We start from the raw sequence: 22,382 nt of genomic DNA, 5'->3' as shown, positions 1-22,382 counted from the left end.
CAGAAAAGGACCTAGGGGTTACAGTGGACGAGAAGCTGGATATGAGTCAACAGCGTGCCCTTGTTGCCAAGAAGGCTAACGGCATTTTGGGCTGCATAAGTAGGAGCATTGCCAGAAGATCGAGGGACGTGATCATTCTCTTCTATTCAGCATTGGTGAGGCCTCATCTGGAGTACTGTGTCCAGTTTTGGGCCCCACACTACAAGAAGGATGTGTAAAAATTGGAAAGAGTCCAGCGGAGGGCAACAAAAATGATTAGGGGGCTGGAGCACATGACTTATGAGGAAAGGCTGAGGGAACTGCGATTATTTAGTCTGCAGAAGAGAAGAATGAGGGGGGATTTGATAGCTGCTTTCAACTACCTGAAAGGGGGTTCCAAAGAGGATGGATCTAGACTGTTCTCAGTGGTGGCAGATGACAGAACAAGGAGCAATAGTCTCAAGTGGTAGTGGGGGAGGTTTAGGTTGGATATTAGGAAAAATTTTATCGCTAGGAGGGTGGTGAAGCACTGGAATGCGTTACCTGTGGAAGTGGTGGAATCTCCTTCCTTAGAGATTTTTAAGGTCAGGCTTGACAAAGCCCTGGCTGGGATAATTTAGTTGGGGATTGGTCCTGCTTTGAGCAGGGGGTTGGACTAGATGACCTCCGGAGGTCCCTTCCAACCCTGGTATTCTATGGTTCTATGATTACTGAGGTTATTTTAGAGAAGCTGAAAAAATATGGTTTAGATATGACTGATTGCTGGGGACAAAACTACGGCAACAGAGCTCACCTGGCTTCAGCATACAAAGGTGTTCAAAATCTAATTCAGCCGGGAAATCAGTCCACATCTTTCATCCCACATGCTGCCCGCTCACTGAATCTTGGTCAGCAGGTGTTCCCCAAGTTGTCCTATTTTTGTGGAATCGTTCAAAGATTGTAGACCCTGTTTGCCGCTTCTGTTCATTGCAGGGAAGTGTTGAAAAAACATATTAGCATTATATTAAAGTGCCAAAGCACAACCAGATGGTCAGCAAGGATCGAGGCAGTCTGTCTGCTACAAGATCAGGTCGAGGGTGTTCTCGCCACTTTAGATGAGAACAAAGCTGGTCGCAATCTTATGGCAGAACTTAAGTCGGAAGCTGATTGCTTACAAACCACCATTGCAGGATTTTGGTTTCTTGTCGCGGGTGAGATGTGGTTTGCTATCTTACCAAAAATTAATGTTGTGAGCAAAAATGGTAGAGACCAGACCTTGGTGTGCGAATGACTTGTGGTTTACTTGTTGGCCTTCGAGACTCTTTATTGGAATTAAGGTTTTCTGGGTTTGTTAGGTGTAAGGATGGGAGCTGCTGCTTCGCAGACTGAAACGTTAGGAATATCCATGCAGCTCAAAGAGAGAGGTGAGGAAAGTAATTCCAGGCAAACTTGCAAAGGACGAAAGCTCATCAGAGCCCGAAACAGTTTTTGGATGCAAGGTTTCCTACCCTGTCTTAAAAAGAAAAGGAGTACTTGTGGCACCTTAGAGACTAACAAATTTATTTGAGCATAAGCTTTCGTGAGCTACAGGTCACTTCATGGGATGCATGCAGTGGAAAATACAGTGGGGAGATTTTATATACACAGAGAACATGAAACAATGGGTGTTACCGTACACACTGTAAGGAGAGTGATCAGGTAAGGTGAGCTATTACCAGCAGGAGAGGAAAAAAAACCTTTTGTAGTGATAATCAAGGTGGGCCATTTCTAGCAGTTGACAAGAACGTGTGAGCAACAGTGGGGTGGGTGGGAGGGAATAAACCCTGTCTTACACACAGTATTAACACAACTGGATGAGAGGAGGCCTAAGTACAGTGGAGGTGGAGAAGTATGAGCAAGAAACTGGGAAGTCTCATCAGCGAAGCCCTAGAAAGGCACGCTTGAAACTTAGCAAGCAGCTACCCTGAGATTTAAACTGAGTTTTGAGAACGAGATTGAGCACTTCACCGGGTGTTGCCGGTGAATCTTTATGGATGACTTGGAAATGAAAATGCCCATTGATCTCCTTAGCTACTTTCGCAAAAGGTCTTTAGATGTGAGTTTCCCTAACACAGAAATAGCACTGCATGTGTTGCTGTCTTCCTGTAACCGTGGCTGCTAATGAAGGGAGTTTCAGCAAGCTAAAATTAATCAAGACCTATCTAAAAATGTCCATGGGAAAGGTAAGGGTCAGTGGGGAAAATACGCCCCTTCGTTTCCCAGGAGCCACTTTTATAAACCCAAATATTTGGGTTGTTTTATATATTTATAGGGTGAGCCAGAGATGTTCTCTAAGGGTTAGAGATTAGGAGTCAAGATGGAGTTCTAGCCCCAGCTCTGACACTGATGTGGTGCGTAGCCTGGGTCAAGTCACTTCCTTGCTCCATGCCTCAGTTTCCCCATCTGCACAATAGAAGGACCGATCCTTCCTTACCTTGCAGGCTTCTTTAGAGTGGTGTGAAATCCTCAGGGGAAGGGTTTTTCTTGATTTTTAAGCCAGGAGTCACAAAAGGGTATGGAAAATTGATGAATCTTAAACTATTACAACAAGCCAGACCAAAGGACCTAAGAGGTCTAACTAAAATGCTACATTAGGCAAACGCCGACCCAGAAGTCCCCACCGGTGCAGCTCCAGCAAGGGTGTAGACCTGTCTCTACCATCACGTCAGCCAATCCTGCTGAGCCGGCCCAGTCCCTGTCTGCACTCCAACGGCTACCACCGATGGAGCCATACTAGTGTGAATTACATGCCCGTGTAGGCACCCCCCAGGCAGCCCCTCGCATGCACATGGGTGAAGCTCTATAGGTGAATGATAACCACCTGCATGCGTGGAACTGCCATTCAGGTCACCCGGAGGCTGGAGAGGGGAGGGTTTGCCACACCAGGCCCCAGTATCCCATGGTGGAACGATGCTGGCTACAGCAGCGCAAGGCTTGGGGGCAGGGGAGCGGCTGAATCAGGGAAATGGTGGGATCTCCCCAGGTTAGAGTTCCTCACGCCTGGGGAAAGTAGTCCCAGAAGTGCCACCCGGCCCTTAAGTAGAGCAGCACTTGTGGTGTCCCTGTGTACAGTACAGGTCGTGCCCATGCATGCTGCGTAAAGCAGGTCTTTGACCTCTAAGATGGGGCTAGCGCATTATCCCTGCTGACCTCAGTATCTCAGACAGAGAGGGTGATAAAATGCAGCTCCCCTGTGCAGAGAGAACGACTGTTACTCCTGGAGGCTGTTTCCATCTTTATTCTAAAAGGATTTAGTGTTGGTGAAAGATCAACAGCCTTGTAGGCTGGACTTTATTTATCAACTTAACTTTACTCCTCTCTCTAGTACTTGAGCACCTCACAAATATTAATGGATCAACTCTCAGATCCTTTGGAAGTGGAGAAGCATTATCTTCATTGTACAGATGGGGAAACTGAGGCACAGAGTGGCGCTGTGAGTTGCTCAAGGTCATACAGGAAGTCAGTGGCAGAGGCAGGTCCCAGCCCAGTGCCTTAACCACAAAACTACCTGGCAATGTGCAATGTGGGCTGTTGTTACAGGGTGTGTTTCTCTTCCAGAGTGCCTCAGCCGTGATCTGGAGAGCCAGATTCTGATCTCTGTTCCACCGGAGTAAATTGAGAGTCTGCATCAATGGGCCGCAGTGGAATGACTCCTGATTCACTCTGGTGCAACTAAATTCATAATCTGACTCTCTAGCAAGGGAAATATTGAACCCAGGACTCAGGTCCTGGTTGGTTGAAAGGGGTCTCAGTTCACCTTTCACATGTTTCTGAAGTAGGGGCAGCTAGATTTCACCCAGCAGGACTGTGCTGGGAGCTATTGATTTCAATGGGAGTTGTGAAAACCTTGGCTTCACCTCCCTTATTATTACCTGCAGAGTGGAAGGACCTGATTCTAACCTCCCACGAATTTGAATCCTTATTTGCACCAGTGTAATCGAGAGCAGAATCAAGTGTGCACGGAGCTGTACAAAGTCATAAAAAAATTAGATCTGTCCCCGCAGGTGATTAGAGTCTATCTTACACAGATCCACATCACACCTGAAGTGAGGACAGGTGATTTTATACCATTTTTAAAACTGTCTTTTCTTATCGTTATTAAGGCTACACATGAGCTCTGTTAGCAAGGTGGGATCTCACGGTTCCTAATTGACGTAATCTCTTCTGTTAATCTTTTAGTCATGATTCACTTTCCAGGTGCTTCAGAAGGGGTGAGACAGAAAATGTCTAACCACAGCTACTAATGACTATAGACCAAACACTGAATTCTCAGTAAAAAGAACAGGAGTACTTGTGGCACCTTAGAGACTAACCAATTTATTTGAGCATAAGCTTTCGTGAGCTACAGCTCACTTCATCGGATGCATTCAGTGGATGCATCCGATGAAGTGAGCTGTAGCTCACGAAAGCTTATGCTCAAATAAATTGGTTAGTCTCTAAGGTGCCACAAGTCCTCCCTTTCTTTTTGTGAATACAGACTAACACGGCTGCTACTCTGAAACCTGAATTCTCAGTGGGACTCTGATACAGCCTTGTTTGTACAGGGCCTGGCAGAATGGGGGCTCCAGCCACTACTGCAGTAACAAACAAGAAGAATCCTCTTTCATACAAAGTGCATGTCCCCAAAATGCTTTAACATGTGAAGGCACCAGGTTAATTAGCTCCCCCTCCCCTGCTGTGTAAGAGGTCTTAGGAAGAGCAGAAGATTGTTCAGGTGAGGTTTGAAATGAGCGAGCTGATGCCATAAAGAGAAACAGGTTTCCATCTCTGCACAGATGAAGGCTCCTACAACCGACAGGGCGGACCAATGAATAGAGATGCCATGGGGAAATTCAGGTTTGTTTAAAAAGGAAAAGAATTTGATGGACAGAAATCAAATGGTCGTACGGTAGGTCAGGAGACATGTCTCAGCACAGTTAGGAACCTGAGATGGGCTGATTTAAAAGACTGGGGATGTCAAAATGATCTCGGGGGGGGGGGGGAGCTAAAGGAATTGCATGGACCTTGTGCGTCTCGAAATGATGTGCTATTGCTCCTCTGTCACTTCACATGTGTCACGCAACCGACTTAGACACAGAGGCCTCTTCTCAGAGCATCAGGGGTGTTCACAGCTAAAACACACTAGAGGTCTGGGAGAGCAGGCCCACCTGAGAGGCAGACGCCCTCTGTGCCCGAGAATGAATTTGTTTGTCAGTGAACGCTCAGTGCGCCTATCTCAAGGTCTGGGCTAATATATACATGACTCCTCAGTGGGTGGAACGGTTTCTGATCCATGGCAGCAGCAGCTGGCAGCCCCATTCCGGCGCATACAGGTCTGTCGGTATTTCTGTGACAACACGCTCCTTTCCCCAGCGGTTCGTAACAGTTGGTTTACAGCTGAAACTTAGCCTGGAAGGTCTTATTCCGATGAAGGTAATTGCATTCTGCCTACCAAAATCTCCTCTTCTGTTGGAACTCGATGCCGTGGTTGATAGAGCAAAGACGGACAGGGAGCTGCTTTTCTCATTAGGACCTGACTGTGATCTTCCAATTTTCATCCAGACGGAGCGAGAAGAGTTTCTGTCCATCAAAATCTTTTTTTAAATAAGTGAATTGCATATGTATAAACTCTCTGGAATGAAAACTAGGAGCACAAAGGCCTTATCTTCTCAGTAGTCTGGATAATAATGTCCTCACCATGAGGGCTACAGAAATAGTTGGAGCACAAATTACTTTGCACATCCTTCAAGGGCGGCCACCTCTGGGGTGCAACACATCTGCTGTTTAGCAGCACACAGCAACAACACATGGCAGTTTGGGGAAGGAGAAACCAGTAGCCCGTTGAAGCTGCAGGGGAAAGTAGGGAGGCAGACTAAACGATGCAATCTGGCCAGGGCAGTGGAGGTCCCACCCCTTCTCTTGCAAAATATCCCAGCAGATCGTTAATTATCACAATATGGCGCTATTTCATTGAAGTGACTCAGACCTACTCTGTTTCCTTTTTCGTTTCGGTATCAATTTATACTTAGCCCCAGCCCACGCAGCAGCACAGAATAATAGCTCAGAATGAAACCGCTGGAGCACAGCTTGTAGGTGGGGACAGGAAAGGTGATTTGATCTAATGGTGAATATACCAGCAATCCAGCGAGAGGCTTCAGCCGGTGTTATTTACATCACCTTGCACCAGGCAGCGGGCTCTAAATCAGCACCTACCTCCCAAACGTTTATTATCTAGCTAATTGGCAAGCCATGTGGTCTTTATCTGATTAATCCTCATTATTTATAGCCCCGGCTCAATGGGATTAGGTGTGGTACATCTAATCCATCTGCTTCCTCTGTGCTCTGGCTCTGGGTGACCTTAATCTCAGAGGAACTGGTTCTCACAAGCTATTTCTGGACACCTTGGAGTCACTGAAATCTCTTTACCTGCCACCAGTTTTCCATAGGACCCCAGTCGTCTTTAGCACAGGCTCCTCCTGTCACTCCCTGGCTGTGAAGCAAGACGCCTCCTTCAAAGTCTCCGCTGTAGACGGATGTTGGGGCACCGTGATTATGCTGGGCCTGGGGGAATGTGTGACATGAGCCTGGCCAGCCCATGCAGAGCGGTGCTTTGCTGTTTTAGAGGAGGGGTGTGAATTGGCCAGCGCGCATGATGGCTCTCTATTCTTCAGCCCTCCTTTGCCCCATCAGGTCTTTCTTGGCTCTCTCCCCTTCTAGCGTCTTCCTGTTTGAAAAAGAAACACTCCCTTCCCAGCTGCTGCCCCCAGCCCCAACACTGATGCCCACAGAGGGCGCCATGTTCACCCCTGCTGCTTGCACAGCCCTAGCCTGGTCTCCTCCCAAGAGGTGGCCTCCCACACTCACCTGTAACACCCAGATGGTGGCTGTGTTTGTTACAATACATGGAACGCACCTGAGAGAGCATCCTGGTCGAGTGAGTGGCTGAAACGCCCTTCTCAGGGAAGTTATCCCTTCTCCGCCAGGTGCCGTGTAGGTGAAAAAGCTTTATCAGGCGAGGCTGAGGATGCATTCCGATCTTCTTCTCTCCTGACACGAATAGTGCCTTGGCAGGACCAGCTACAACACCTTACCAGCTGGTACCGTACCACCTACAGACCTCCATGGAGCCCTGGATGCAGATGGAACCTGAGTACACCATGCTCTGTATCCCCTAGCTAGTGATCTCTCCGCCTCCCTTCCCCTGGCTGTTTACTAACTGCCTTTTCTCTTTTTCCCCCCTTTGCTTCCATTCATTGGGCCACTCGGTGGTAAGTCATTCTGCTTTACAAACCATTGTTTCAAAACTGTTATTTTAGAGGTGGGTAAGAACCAGCCCACAGATCCAGGTGCCCCCTCCTCCAGATTTGGGACTGTTCTGGTGCCAGCACCATCGTACTGTCTAGCAGGTTGGGCTGAAACCCCGGATCAAACCCACCTGAGCTTCGGGGACGTTCTGATAAAGGCCCAAACTCTGCAGCTTGGGCCAACCTCTGTTGTTGTTTAAATTTGGTGACGCCTTGGTGAATGGCAGCAAGGTTTATCGAGGGGGCAAAGGGAATGTTTGACGAAGAAAGGCCTGAATTTGGACCCACCTGGCAAGCCAACAGGTATGCAGATACCTAGGCCTGGAGCTTAGCAGGCTTCAAAGAAGGACTGGATGGTTGTATGGGTAATGAGGCTATTTAGATTTAGAATAGTTTTGGAATGGCTATAACCCTCCTGCTTCAGGGCCCAGGCCAACCTCTAACCATTGGGGGTCAGGAGGAAACTTCCCTTAGGGGCAGGTTATCCCATAACTGCCCACTTTAGGGTTTCTTGTGCCTTTCTCTGATGCAGCTGGTGCTGGCCAGTGTTGGAGCCAGGGTCCTGAGCTAGGTGGTTTGATCAAGTCAGGTAGTTCCTATATTCCTAAGGACCCACATGTTGAACCAGAAGAAGAGAGAAGACCACCTGCTCTGAGACCTGGGTGACATGAGATTAGATTACGTATCTGGAGAGGCTCCTTCTCTGAGAGGAAAGCTCGCTGAACTGTCAACTAACCGGCAAGAATCTGAAAAAAACCTGAAGAAGAGCTCTGTGTGAGCTCGAAAGCGTGTCTCTCTCATTAACAGAAGTCGGTCCAATCAAAGATATCACCACACCCACCTTGTCTCTCTCGTGTCCTGTTGGGACCAACACAGCTACAACACTGCATACAACAAATCTGCAGAGAATTGTAGAAGCTGAGAACTTAAGGCAAGAATGGAGAATTACCTCAAACTCCCAACATCTCTGGCTACATGGGGGGAGAGGTGCGGCTGTCCTTCTGTGAAACAAAGACTCAATTAGGTTGACAGGCCAAAGGGGTTTTCCATCCAAAATTTGTTTCTATGGTTTTTAAAATGTTGTGCCCTTGATAGAGGTAACACAAATGAAGACCCTGTCACTACAGACACATAGCTTAGTTGCAGGGAGCAGAAGAGAACATGAGCCAGGATTCCTGGGTTCTGTTTCTGAATCTGCCATGTGCTGAGAGAACATAAGAAAGGCCATACTGGGTCAAACCAAAGGTCCATCTAGCCCAGTATCCTGTCGTTCGACAGTGGCCAGTGCCAGGTGCCCCAGAGGGAATGAACAGAACAGGTAATCATCAAGTGATCCATCCCGTCGCCCATTCCCAGCTTCTGGCAAACAGAGGTGAAGGACGCCATCACTGCTCATCCTGCCTAATAGCCATGGATGGACCTGTCCTCCATGAATTTATTGAGTTCTTTTTTGAACCCTGTTATAGTCTTGGCTTTCACTACATCCTCTGGCAAAGCGCTCCACAGGTTGACTTTGCGTTGTGTGAAGAAACACTTCCTTCTGTTAGTTTTAAACCTGCTGCCTATTAATTTCAGTTGCTGACCCCTGGTTATGAGAAGGAGTAAATAACACTTCCTTATTTACTTTCTCCACGCTGGTTATGACTTTATAGACTTCTATCATATCCCCCCATAATAGTCTCTTTTCCAAGCTGAAAAGTCCCGGTCTTATTAATCTCTCCTCATATGGAAGCTGTTCCAGACCCCTAATCATTTTTGTTGCCCTTTTCTGAAACTTTTCCAATTCCAATATATTTTTTGAGACGGGGTGACCACATCTGTAGGCTCATTAACTATTCATTTAATCACATGTGTGAAGTAATGCCTGCATTAGAAGGTGAAGCTGTTTGTAAAGAGCTCGGAGATCCTCAGAGAGGGCAAGACAGAAGGGCAGAAAGCTGTTAGTGCTGCAATAGCCAAATGAGCAAAGAAACAACAGGCCTATGATTAGAACGAAAGCCAGAACATTCCCTTCTCCAAAGAGTCCTTCCCTGGCAGTCAAGCCCTGTTGGTTCCCAAAAACTGTAAATCTGTGCCGCTGGAGGGGTGCCCAGACACACATGCAGTGCATGCTTCACACACCAGTATTATTTTGCTAGCAGGTGCAGTGCAGAGGCAGGGACTGGCTTGGCTTTGGGGCAACACTGGTTTTGTTTTGTTCTGGGAACGCGCCCAGCGCCTACTGTGATGGACGCGATACAGACTCTGCCATGAGTAAGCATCTCTCAGCCGCCCCTCCCTGCTCCGTCATTTTGATATTTAGTTAGAGAAGGGCCTGAGCTTTTACATCCGGAGCCAGGCGTCCTCAGGAGCTGGGCGAGGTTTGGAGCCAAGTTTAGGCTCGGACCCAGTTCTGTGCTGCCCTCTCTTGGGGAGGGAGATAGCCATCGCTAGCAACTGGACATGAGGCGCATTCTACCCCCAGAAGCTTTCAGCTGCTGGGCTGAGAGTTTCAGCACTGACACAGGGACTTAGACACACAGCTCCCATTCATTTCAATGGCCCATGTGACTAAACCCCCTCGTCCCCTTCGCCTGTTGTAATTTTTATTTTAAAGCAAAGGTATTGCCAGCCCTGCAGACTGAAACCCTCCCTTTATCCCCAGAGTAGGCACAGCACAGGTCCCAGAGTTGCAAACTTCTACCACCAAGGTGCCTGTGTGCACCTGGAGGGACTGCAGAGGGGAGCATATTCTTCAGAAGCCATTTATTCCTTGGCTTCTCTGCTGAGAGTGCCGGCAAACCAGGGCCAGCTGGTGTGTTTTGAGCTGTGGAGACCACTAGGAACTGCTGTGAGATCTCCAATTCCTGTCACAAACCCGTTTCCTTATCACTCTCTGCACCATTAATGAACCCCCCTCAGCCTCTATTGCTCTTGTCTCTGCTCAGAGAAGGAGTTGGCTATTTACATCGATATCAGGAATATGCAGTGTTACAGCTATCCCACTGTACTTGGCACTGGCGAGGCGTCAGCTGGAGTCCTGGGTCCGGTTCTGGGTGCCGCACTTCAGGGAAGGTGTGGACAAATTGGAGAGGGTCCAGAGGAGAGTGACAAAAGGTTTAGAAAACCTGACCTGTGAGGAAAGGTTAAAAAAGTGGTCATGGTCAGAAGACTGAGGGGGGGGACGGGACCTGATAACGGTCTTCAAATATGCTAAGGGCTGTTATAAATAGGACGGGGAGCAATTGTTCTCCACATCCACTGAAGGTAGGACAAGAAGTAACGGGCTTAATCGGCAGCAGGGGAGATTTAGGTTAGTTATTAGGAAAAGCTTGCTCACTGGCAGGGTAGTTTAAGCTCTGAAATAGGCTTCTAAGGGAGGGTGTGGAATCCCAGTCATTGGTGGTTTCTAAGACCAGGTTGGACAAACCCCTGTCAGGGCTGGTCTAGGTTTACTTGGTCCCACCTCAGCGCAGCAGGCTGGAGTAGGCTTCTTGAGATCCCTTCCAGCCCCGCATTTCGATGATTCTGTAATTGTCAAATTTAGGAAGGGATATTCAACTTCATGCTTTAGAGGTGCCAACCTCTTAGAGACCAGTGCTGCGGGCATGATATCCCGGCTCTGCCTCCTGCAGGGTTCTTACATCTTCCTCCAAACAGCTGGTTCTGACCATTGTCAGAGACATGATACTGAGCTAGATGGGCTTCTGGTCTGCCCAGCCTAGCAGTTCTGGAGTTGAGCAGAGAGACGTTTCACCTGTAGCCAAGCCCCATCCATTGGCTTAATTCTTCACTCTTTCCCCATAAGAACAAACAGCCATCCTGGGTCAGACCAAAGGTCCATCTAGCCCAGTGTCCTGTCTTCCGATACTGGCCAATGCCGGGTGCCCCAGAGGGAATGAACAGAACAGGTTATCATCAAGTGATCCAGCCCCTGTTGCCCATTCCCACCTTCTGGCAATCAGAGCTTAGGGACAGCATCCCTGCCATTAACAGACCTATCCTCCATGAACTTATCTAGTTCTTTTTTGAACCCTGTTATAGTCTTCGCCTTTATCACATCACAAATTGTCTGGCCCATCCCGTAACGGCATATCCCATCCCTTTGAGCCTGTTACCACCACTTTTACACTGAGGTAACTCCCTCGGCTCCGGAGAATCTCTCCTGACTTACACCAGTGGGAGTGGGAAGGCTGCAGCGCTCCCTTTCCAATTTACTCTGGGCATTTCAACAGCTAGTGACACTGTGTGATCACTAAACCCCAGAGACTGACCTGCATCAACTCTCCAGAAGGTTGAGTCATCTGGGCTCTTGGCCAGCAGCCCCTCGTCACTCTCCTCTGTATCATATTGGCTCTGGACAGGGTCTTGACATGTAATGAGATGATTGTGTTGTGCTGGGGAGATTGCTCCGATGTACTGGTTCTGGGACCAGAGGCAACTACTCCGACTGCCAATTGGCCTGCTCCTGTAGCCGACGGATGCTGCCTTCTCAGGAATTCCATTCTCTAGCAGGACAGATTTTGGGGAAACTCCGACCTGAAGACTGTGGAAGAAGCGTAATCCACACAGCCCTCTAGGCGCCCGAAAGACTTGCGGGCAAAGTACGAAGTTCAGCGGGAGGGTGGCTTCAAAAAAATGATTTTGGCGGGAGAAACTTTTAGAAGAATGTGGCCCAATATGATTTTTCGTTTGTTCTTTGAAGCTGTTTCCCCGAGGCCCAAGGAATTCTTGGAAGGATATTTTTGGATTGTTTAAAAACCAATCCCCACCCATCACAACAACAGCAAAACTGCCGCTGGAGCAGGTTGAGCGAGACAATGAAAGAGCACAGAGGTGGCCGAGTAGCCCGGGGGCATGGTAATGCCCTATGGATGGTTTCTGCCAGTCCAAATCATGGCAGGTTGGTAGTGACCAAGAGGGTTCTGCGGTGTTGTAACCAAGTGGCTGGTTGTGACATCAGGTAGTGACTCTGTTTTGGCTCTAGTGGATGGTTTCTGAACACAGACATCACCCCCTCAGTTGGCACTAACTTAGGGTGACCAGATGTCCCGATTTTATAGGAACAGCCTCGATATTTGGGGCTTTTTCTTATGTAGGCTCCCATTACCCCCCACCCCCTTCCTGATTTTTCACACTTGCTATCTGGTCAGCCTACACTAACTGTCCATCTCAACGAAGAGGTCAAAGTCTGAAGTGGCCTGGGAGCGCCCGTCCAAGCCTAGGAATGGTTTCTGGAGATCCCGGATGGGATGGCGTGAAGGCAGCATGCGCCCGATCATGGTCTGTAGCAGGACGTCGGTCAGTCTCTAGGGCTGGCCATCTCTCCCCTTATGTCAGCACAAGATTCATGACAAAAACAGTGACCACGGTGCAGTTCCATCCCCATCCATAGGGCTGCCTATGAAACAAGACAGGGAATAGAACGTAATAAAGAAGCCTGGTTTGAGTTTTGGGCGATTGTGACTCTCTCTGGACACCACCCACGGCTAGGAAAGGCTTGTCTGGCTCCTGTCTCTGGGCATGTCTCAACATTAGCCTGCTGGCAGAATGACTGTGAAGGAAAGATCCAGGTGTTAATGGTTAGCTCTTAAAGGAACACTATCAGATTAAACATCCAATTAAAAAAAAAAAAGCCAAGGGGTCCGGCCCTGTGTTTCTTTTAACCCCTGAAATGGTTTAAGATGGAGGTTTCAGAGTAGCAGCTGTGTTAGTCTGTATCCGCAAAAAGAACAGGAGGACTTGTGGCACCTTAGAGAAGAACAAATTTATTAGAGCATAAGCTTTCATGTAATGACCCAGCCACTCCCAGTCTCTATTCAAACCCAAGTTAATGGTGTCTAGTTTGCATACTAATTCAAGCTTAGCAGTTTCTTGTTGGAGTCTGTTTAAAATTTTTAAAAAAATCTAATTCTCTTATTTGGTGGTGGTGGTTTCCTTTTTGACATTTCAGATCAGATCATTTCACTCTGGCTCCCATGCCCTTGCACAACGGGGCAATGCTTGGGTTGTGGATGGTGCAGGGGCACGATGAAAAGAAATCCACGTTATTGTACAACGATGCTTTTCATTTTGTTAAGAAAGGGGGGAAAGGTTTAAAAAAAGATGAAATCAGTGTATTAAGATTGTTTGATCATCTTTTTTTTTTTCCCCCAACAAAACTTTACTTTTGAACCAGCTGGGCAGCGTCTTTTTAAAATTGTGAGGGGGAAAATGTTACTGCTGAATAGAGGACTGAGAACAGGAGAAAGATATCAGGCATGATTCTGATCTCATTCACCCTGCTTTTACATCAGGGTAACTCCGTTTACTTCAGCAGAGTTACTCCTGATGGGACTCAGGCCCAGTGGAATGACTCCTGATTTACACCAGGCTGGGCGAGATGGGAATCGGGCTCTAGGGGCTGAAGGCGGGACCCACTAAGGAAAAACTGCTTTTTTCAAGCAGCGAAGGGGATGTCTAGGATAGGGATTTCTTCCCTAGCCAGCTAGGTCCCTTCCCTGCATGCTCTGTTAGCCCCCTCCATCTGCCCCTTCATCCCTGGCCCTCACCTTTGCCAGTGCTTAACTGGAGCATTTCTTTAAAATCTCTGCTTAGTCAGTTGGCGAGTGTGTGTGGTTTTGAAGGTAGATCCAGATACTGAAGAGATTGGGCTGGGCTGATTTTTCCTTTATCTTCTGCACTCTCCCTCTGTCTCTGTATTGGACGCTTTGCCCCTCTCCTGCCTGCATAACCTCCTGCTCTCATGGTGCATCATTCTTCTCATCCTCACCTGGCAGCTCTGTTGCCTCCTAGATCTCTCGCCTCAGTTTCCACTCCCTGCATGTCCCTTCTCTCCTCACTGCTCCCTGCCCATGCCCACTCCAGCCTCTCTTTTCTACCCACTGTGGTTTTCTCATGTCCTCCTATCGCCCTGCCCCTCCTCTCTGAGGCTCGGTGGAGACCCACTTGTCCCGGGAAGCGTTCCAGTTATGCAGACTGCACCCCCATGCAGAGGGGTGCTGGCCCCCTCGTGCATGTTCTGTACTGCAGTGGGTTGCACAGAATCCTGCCTGTGGACCGTAGGGTCTCCAGGGCCGGGGCTCTGTTACTGGGTCTTTTGTACGCCTGTAAATGACGTGTCCCTCCATCCAGCGCCTCCTGCCAGGGCAGAAGCAGAAAAAGAAGCACCAGGAGCCCACGCTGGAAGCCAAGCCCAAGAAATCGAAAGTGAAAAAGTTGGACGATCCGAGCCCCGCAGAGGAGCCCAGTGCCCCCTCTCAGAGTAAGAGACGCGAGCGGCTCGGCCACAGCCGGGGACAGGCAGCCCCTGGGAGCTGCGGATGGGGTGATAATAAATAGGGGAGGGTTCTGAATCACACATCCAACTGCAGCCCCCACCTGCTGCCCTCTGGGCTGTGCATTCACTGAACCACTTACCCTTCTGTGCCGGCTTCCAGCCTCTCTCCTTCTCTCCAGCAGCACAGGGGCAGCCAGCAAAGCCCTGGGTTTGTCCCCAGAACAAGGCACAGGCCATCTCTCTATGCCTGTGCCCACGCTGGGACTAGGACTCAAGAATCCCAGCTGGGGGGGCCTCACTTCCATGGCCTCCCAGAGACAAACGGCCCCCCTACATCCTTCCCCGGCGAGACGCACCCCCATCCACTTCTCCCCTCCGCCAGTGTGCTATGGGGTAAATGGAGTCTGACTTCATTCCAAACCCCACCACACAGAGCATGTGCCCTTCCACTCCCACTGCCAGCTCCCCGCCTGTCCCGGTCCGTGTTTCTGTCCTCACTCTGGCCACTCTCTCCACATGCAGCTGTCAGGAAACTGAGGAAGAAGAAGGAGGAGAAACTGGAGGAAGAGAGCGAGAAGCAGCCCTACCCCAAATCCACCAAAGAGCCCAGGAAGAAGAAGGAAAGTCCCACGTCGCATTTCAGTGTGGCCAAAGCCTCAAAAAAGAAGCAAGGTAAGAAGGCATTGGGCCCCTTCCGCCCAGGAGGTCTCTAATGCATGCTGCAGACCCTCACGCCCACCACACCCAATCCTAGCACACAGCCATGACCAGCCACACACCAGCATACAGGCCACAGGCTCCTGCCCGTGTCACAATCCAGCCATATTACACTTGCTTTACACTGGCAGCCCAAACACAACAGCCAGGCATGCACGCCACAATGCACCCTCGCATCACAGCAATCCAAAAACAGCTACGCCACGCATCCCTGGCCAAACACAACCCTCGTACACTCGCATCGTGCTCCCAATCCAACACACTGCCCTGCATGCAGGACCTGATCCAAACACAGCTACGCCATGCAGATGCAGTCCCCTCTCTCACTCACTCACACAATCCAGCACACAGCTCTGCTCGTATCCCACAATCCAAAAATCACACTGCAACACAATCTCCATCCAAACCCACAACAGCACCATGCGCCCCAGTCCAAACCCAGCCCTCCCACATGTGCTGTGCACTTTCGATCCAAACCCATCTGAAAGCCTTCCTGAAAACACTCTTAGCACCGCTGGAGAACCGACACCCCCCCCTCCACCCCTAAAAGGCAATGAAAGGACGTGTCCTGAGAGAGTCCCCCAGCTCCCACGTAGGGTGAGTAACACCCGTATCTGCTTTCAGAGGACAGCTGCACAGAATGGGCAGATGGCTGCTGCAGTTTTCGACCCCATTCTAATGCCTGTCCTCTCATGCATACAAGGTCCATTTTCCGGACAAATATTTCACCCGCCCTGACCCACCAGGGTGGGTGTCTATGGGCAATGGCTCCATTCCTTGTGACCCTCTCTCCTGGGGAGGGAGGGAGAAGGCGAGGGATAGAGGAAAGGACTCCCCATGGGAAGCGTGTATTACACAGACTCCTAGGAAAAGCCCAGGAGGCAAGACAGTCACTAGGTGGCAGCCTTGTACCACACGCCCTCTGCAACCCCAAACTCTCGCTCTCCTGCACACAAATACAGTGGCCTTTATTTTCTAACCTACTATTTCCTATGGGGTAAACTCCTAGGGTAAAAAGCCCTGATCTACACCCCAGCATTTCCAACCAGGTTTGAAACTGGTTCAGCTGGTGTAGTGGAGGCCACGCTCCAGGCTGCCCAAACTGGTTCTCAAAGCGGTTTGACTTGGGGACGGGGGAGTTCCCAGCGGGGGCCCAGTGAAGTCAGAGCAGCCCTCCGGACTGGAGATTCCTACGTAGGCTTTTAAGCACACATTTAAGCTTTCTTCTCACCGGATTGATCCCATTTACACTGGCTGGCCAAGCTGGTTAGAAACCAGTTTTCCAGGATTCATGATCAAATTTGGTTTGAGCCCCAGCACGGACTAGACTCCCAGACACTGGATGGGTGAGGTGTAAGCAATGGCTGACATACGGCAATGGGTAGGTCCAGGTCCAGTGGGCCCCAGGCTAGTCCCCAGCAGTGGAGAAAGTTCCTCTAAACAGGGCAGGCGGAGCCGTCGTAATGTGGCGGTGTCCCTTTTTCTTTAATCTTCTTTTCATCCCCTCTCTGCGCCCCCCCACCCCCAAACTTCCAGAGGACTCTGAGGAGGAGGAGGCGGAGAACGATGACCCGCCGAAGAAGCCAAAAAAGAAGCTCCCCAAAGAAATCCCAGCTGGAGAAAGCAGGGAGAGAAAACCCAAGCTGAAAGGTCAGCAGCTGGAGCCCCGGAGAAAGGGCTGGCATGTGGAGGTGAACCCTGGGAGTGAACCCTGCTGTGTGAGTGAGAGGAAGGATGCTTCAGCGGTGAGGGTGCTAGACTAGGACTTGGGGGAGCTGGGTCAATTCCCTGCTCCCCCGCAGACTCCGGGTGTGACCTTGGGTAAGTCACTCCCCCTTTACGAGCCTCAGTCCCTGTTCTGTGCGATGGGGACCACAGCCCGCCCGGTCAAAGGGCGTGAGGTGCTCAGATGCTATGTTGAGGCAAGGCCAGGTGAGGTACCCTCTGTCTCTGGGGATCTATGTGTGTACATCAGAGTCCCTCTCCAGGAAATGCCCAAGGGGACAGGCGTGGAAGGATCCTTTTGCTGCATATTTCCATTTCCCTGTCAACCGAGGCAGCTGGGCTTGAGCTGGTGTTTCTTTGCCTGGCTTCGGGATGTCTCCGCCTTGTAAGCGGACAGCCCGGGAGTCAGATGGACCTCGGCATTCAGAGTCCTTCGCAGAACTGAGCTTCCGAAGCCTGAGGATCCACCGCCGTGCATGGCGGGGCGGACGAGGCTCTTTCCAATCAAGCACCCTTGAGGCTTAACCACAGGGGATTCGCTTCTCCCAGCCAGAGCCCGAGTCCGAGTTCCCCGCCAGCGTATGGCTGAGGGAGAGCCCCTCTGCTGGCAGGGTGTTCTCAGCATTGTCTTCCAATTAGCCTTCTCCCGGAGGGGCCAACAGGGAATCTCTCTCCCCCCTGGGTCAGTGGAGCAGGCTCAGGCTGGGTGTTATGGGACACACACTGCTAGAGAGCAGGAGATGGGGGCCTGGGACGCAGGCAGGGCATGGAGAGGGCAGCTCGGATCCAGGCAGAGCCCTGGCTCGGGGCTGGCCTGAGGGAAGCACCAGCGAGAGGTGGTGAGTTGCAATGGGTGGTTATTAGGGAAGTCAGCAGGACTGAGCAGTTAACACCCAGGCTGGGAATGAACAGGGACCACTGGCCAGCTGAGGCCCCAAGCCTCCAGGGAAGTGGCTGAGGGAGGAGGGCAGCAGAGGGCTGGGGCTCTCCTGTGTCTGCGTCTCCAGAGGCCCCAAAGTTACATGCCTGTGTACCCCTTCTCTCTCTCATCTCCTCCCTGCCCCTTGCGCTCTCCCCTCAACACACCTGGCTTTTCCCCCATTCCTCCTCCTTGCTCCTGGGCTTGTCCCCACTCCTCCCTGTTCTCTCTCTCTCTCTCTCCCCCCCCCCCCCGCCCCATCACTTACCCCTCACTATTCCCTCCGCCCTCCCTGCTTCTGCCCTCTTTCTCCCTCCTCCTTTCTCCCTCCCAGTAGGAGACAAAAGTGATTGCGATGCCAAGCCCAGAGCTGCCAAGCCCATGAAGAAGGAGCCGACGTCCATGTTCCAAGTGAGCGGGGACAAGAAGGAGAGAAAAGGCAAAAAGAAAGGTGAAGGGCGACAACTGCCCATACATCCCCTGGGTCCCCAGAGCTCTCGTCATCAACAAAGGGCGCACAAGGAGTCACCACTGGTACCACAGGAGCCCTTGGGATATGGCTAGGGCTGGGTGGTCAGTACTTGGATGAGAGACCTCCCAGGAACTCTGGTGATGCTTCAGCAGGGGAAGCGCCCTGCCCTGCCTCAGTGCTGACCCGGTTCCCCTGGCATGTGGCTGTACGACGTTTGGATGAGGCCCATGCGATCAGTAATAGACCCATGGCACGTCTCCGAAGAATGAAGGTGTTACATAAGAACATAAGAATTTCCATACTGAGTCAGACCAAAGGTCCATCCAACCCAGCATCCTGTCTTCCCACAGTGGCCAGTGCCAAGTGCTCCAGAGGGAATGAACAGAACAGGGAATCATCAAATGATCCATCCCCTGTCGCCCATTCCCAGCTTCTGGCAAACAGAGGCGAGGGACACCATCCCTGCTCATCCTGGCTAATAGCCATTGATGGACCTATCCTCCATGAATTTATCTAGTTCTTTTTTGAACCCTGTTATAGTCTTGGCCTTCACAACATCCTCTGGCAAGGAGTTCCACAGGTTGACTGTGCGTTGTGTGAAGAAATACTTCCTTTTGTTGTTTTAAACCTGCTGTCTATTAATTTCATTTGGTGACCCCTAGTTCTTGTGTTATGAGAAGGAGTAAACAACACTTCCTTATCTACTTTCTCTACACCAGTCATGATTTTATAGACCTCAATCATATCCCTCCTTAGCCGTCTCTTTTCCAAGCTGAAAAGTCCCAGTCTTATTAATCTCTCCTCATACGGAAGCTGTTCTAAACCCCTAATGGTTTTTGTTGCCCTTTTCTGAACCTTTTCCAATTCCAATATATCTTTTTTGAGATGGGGCGACCACATCTGCACGCAGTATTCAAGATGTGGGCGTACCATGGATTTATAGAGAGGCAACATGATATTTCTGTCTTATTATCTACCCCTTTCTTAATGATTCCCAACATTCTGGTCGCTTTTTTGACTGCCGCCAGCCAGATCTTGACCAAAACCCACCCTGAGTAACTCCATTCTCCTGAGCGAAATATTCCCTTGTCATGACAGATGCATACGGGCTCCATCTTCAGCGTCTCTCGATGGCTTTGAGATTCTCAGACGAAAGGCACGAGCGTTAGCACAGGCATCCGTAGTCCTCTCTTGACTGATTCCTCTGTGCGCGTGTCTCCCCCCATAGCCCCAGCTCTCACGAACAGTGAGGCAGAAGACGACTCCGATTCCAGCACCAAGCCAATCAAACCCAACACGAAAAAGGACACAGCTTCCATGTTCCAGGCGGGAGGCGACAGCCACAAAGAGAAGAAGACCAAAAAGAAAGGTGGGTGCTCCCTGAGCTGGGGGTGCACCATGGCAGGCTCTGGGCACAGACGGGTACAAGTCCCATTGCTCAGGGCCAGCAGCAGGGCAGCACATGGGCAGATACTGGACCCCTGGGGTTACAAACTCTTCCATCTTCACCAGGTGGGGGTATTATTGTGGGTCATATATTTGGGCTCTAGAGGAGGAGAATGTGTTGCTCCCTGCTGGCTACTTTAACTAGTGGAATCGGCCACGTCCGTTGACTTGCCTCGTGTACAAATGCCCCAGTGGCTGCTTGTCCAGGCCAGCAGCTCAATGTGACCGAGTTAGGATCCCCTTGCCCTCCCTTTGCTAGCAGGGTACCCATCACATTGCTTCAGTCATGGCCTGCCGCTGCCGGTTGGCTGTGCGGGCCTGCTGTTCCACGTGCTCTGCTCCCGGGGGGCAATCAATCCACCGGTGCCCTCCACCTGCCAGCGCGCTCAGCTCCTCCCCGCCATCCCGCTGCGATGCCGGCGGAGCTGGGCTGATGGGGTCTGGGCCGCTTCTGGGCAGCAAAGCGGGCGATGCCCATTGTGCGCATTTCTGTCTGCAGCTCTCCCCAAAGCCGCCAGGGAGGGGAGCGAGGGAGAGGCCTCGGAAAGCCCTCAGAAGAACTCCAATAAGAAAGGGAAAGGGAAGAAGTCCAAGAAGGTAAAAGGCCGGGGCTAATGGCCAGCACTGGGAACAGGGGTTTCCTCACAAGCTCCCTCACCCCTGGGGTACGGCAGACCCGGAGCCAAATCCAGGGGCAGTCGCAGGAGCTTTCTGGTGTTAATGCTGAAGGAGGACGGGAGGATGGGCAGGAAGCCCATCTCACAGAGCAGGGCCACAGAAAGAATGGAGGGTGGGGCTCCCTAAAGGGCTCCCGGCAGGTTCCCACAACAGCTGGGAGGAGGGGGTCGCCCTGGCAGGTTCCTGCAGTGGCCAGGGGGAGGGGGTCGCCCCGGCAGGTTCCCGCAGTGGCTGGGGGGACTGAGTTCAGAGAAGGGAGATGCTGAGGAGCCTGGCACTTGACTGGCCAGACCCAGGGGAGATGAGGAATATGGCCCAGGGAGCAGCTTTGTGACTGGAAGGGAAAGGAAAGTGCCAGAGCGAGATACGTCTGGGCACACAACACTTGGCGGTGGGTGTGTTTCTGGCTGCTAACGCTTTCTTTCCGGAAAGCCCTAGAGCGGCATGTGCCTGAAACAAGCCCTCCCTAAAGCCTTCTCCCCTTTCCATCCTGGGTGCCGGCTGGGCCACAGAAGGAGGAGAGACCACCGTCCCCTGTCATCGAAGTGGACAACCTGGAGGACTTTGTGCTGCGGCCGGCCCCTCAGGGGGTGACCATCAAGTGTCGGGTCACTCGAGACAAGAAGGGGATGGACCGGGGCCTCTACCCTACATATTACCTGCACCTGGACAATGAGAAAAAGGCAAGCAGTGAAATGAGGTCCCAGCCTATTAGACTGTGGAGTATGCCTCCCAGGGATCGGGGCAAACCCCTCACTCAGGGTGAGAGCTCAGTGGGGAATGGTTTTCCTGCCCCGTGAGAGTTTTTGCACAATTTTTCCCACCCTGAAATGAGGCAAAAAGTCCCCATCTCAGAAAACGCGGTGAGCCAATGATCATCTCAGCCAGCATCCATCAAAGTGTTCCTTTTCACGAAGTTCGAAATGTTTCACTTCCACTCGGATCTTGTAACTTGGTTTTTAACCTGGTGTCAGTTGAATTGACAGAGATGTCGAAAGGGAATGTCATTTTGAATCGTAAAGTGAAAGGTTTTGTTCTGGACCTGTGGAACCAGCCGTCCTGGCAGCTTAAGGAGGTTTCAAACGTTCTTCGAATCGGGAGATTGGTTGAAACCAACCTTTGCTCAGGCGCGAAAAACGTTTTGTTGGAGAATTCCTGAGTAGAGCTGGTCGGGACACTTAAAGCTGGACAAAGTACTATAGAGATGAACAATGGCCTAACGGGTCAGAACCATCCCGGGCGTAAGCCCATTGCCATCACTGGAGTTACACCAAGGCTGAGTTTGTCCCAATGAGTCTTTCCCATCTCTGCCTCCTGATATTCCATGGTGGTTTCCCCTCTTTGCTGCAGCCTGAGAGCAGTGTCACGGACCCATGCGGCAGCCATGTAGCTGTGCCTGCGTACTGCTGGGAGAAGGGTGACTGTCAACGCTCCTGTTCAGTTCAGGCCCACTGTGTCTTCCTGAAGGTGCACCCCTCCCAGGAGCTGATGCCCCATTTCCAATGGTGATGCTGATTCAGTGGTGCAGTTTTCACGCTGCTTCTGGAGTAGGGCTGCAGTTTGCGATTTGAAATGCATTCGTCTGCTGATGGATCTGTTCCCTTCCGTCCATATTCCCACAGTCCCCCTTGGGAGATACCCCAGGCTCTTCACATCCAGTGCGATTCTGTCGCTCAGCAGGTGCAGTTAGAAAGCCCTCGCCACAGGGGGTACGTCCAAACTGCAAAGAAAAACCCGTGGCTGGCCAGGTGACTTGGGCTCGGGATGCGGGGCTGTCCCATTGCTATGTAGACTTTGGGGCCCTCCCACCTCGCATACCCTGTGTAGACATATCCTGAGAGCCCAAGTCAATTGACCCGGGCTCTGAGACTCTGCACCATGGGTTTT

The 22,382-nt window shown here is 51.0% G+C and overlaps 1 protein-coding gene across 4 annotated transcripts in view; it reads left to right on the top strand.

The window, feature by feature from the left end:
- The window catches only part of TULP1 (TUB like protein 1), a 46,312-nt gene that overhangs the window by 15,224 nt on the left and 8,706 nt on the right, over positions 1-22,382 (top strand). For 2 of the 4 annotated variants that reach the window (XM_043533380.1, XM_043533381.1), the window contains 7 exons: positions 14,394-14,523; positions 15,061-15,210; positions 16,792-16,905; positions 18,234-18,350; positions 19,600-19,740; positions 20,317-20,414; positions 21,008-21,178. In XM_043533380.1, coding sequence (XP_043389315.1) covers positions 14,394-14,523; positions 15,061-15,210; positions 16,792-16,905; positions 18,234-18,350; positions 19,600-19,740; positions 20,317-20,414; positions 21,008-21,178 — 921 coding nt within the window. The remainder of the gene's footprint in view (positions 1-14,393; positions 14,524-15,060; positions 15,211-16,791; positions 16,906-18,233; positions 18,351-19,599; positions 19,741-20,316; positions 20,415-21,007; positions 21,179-22,382) is intronic. The other 2 variants (XM_037885315.2, XM_043533382.1) reach the window with 2 other exon arrangements.

The sequence above is a fragment of the Chelonia mydas genome, chromosome 21, assembly GCF_015237465.2.
Source record: "Chelonia mydas isolate rCheMyd1 chromosome 21, rCheMyd1.pri.v2, whole genome shotgun sequence".
Taxonomy (NCBI): Eukaryota; Metazoa; Chordata; order Testudines; family Cheloniidae; genus Chelonia; species Chelonia mydas.
This window is presented reverse-complemented; position numbering and strand designations above follow the sequence as displayed.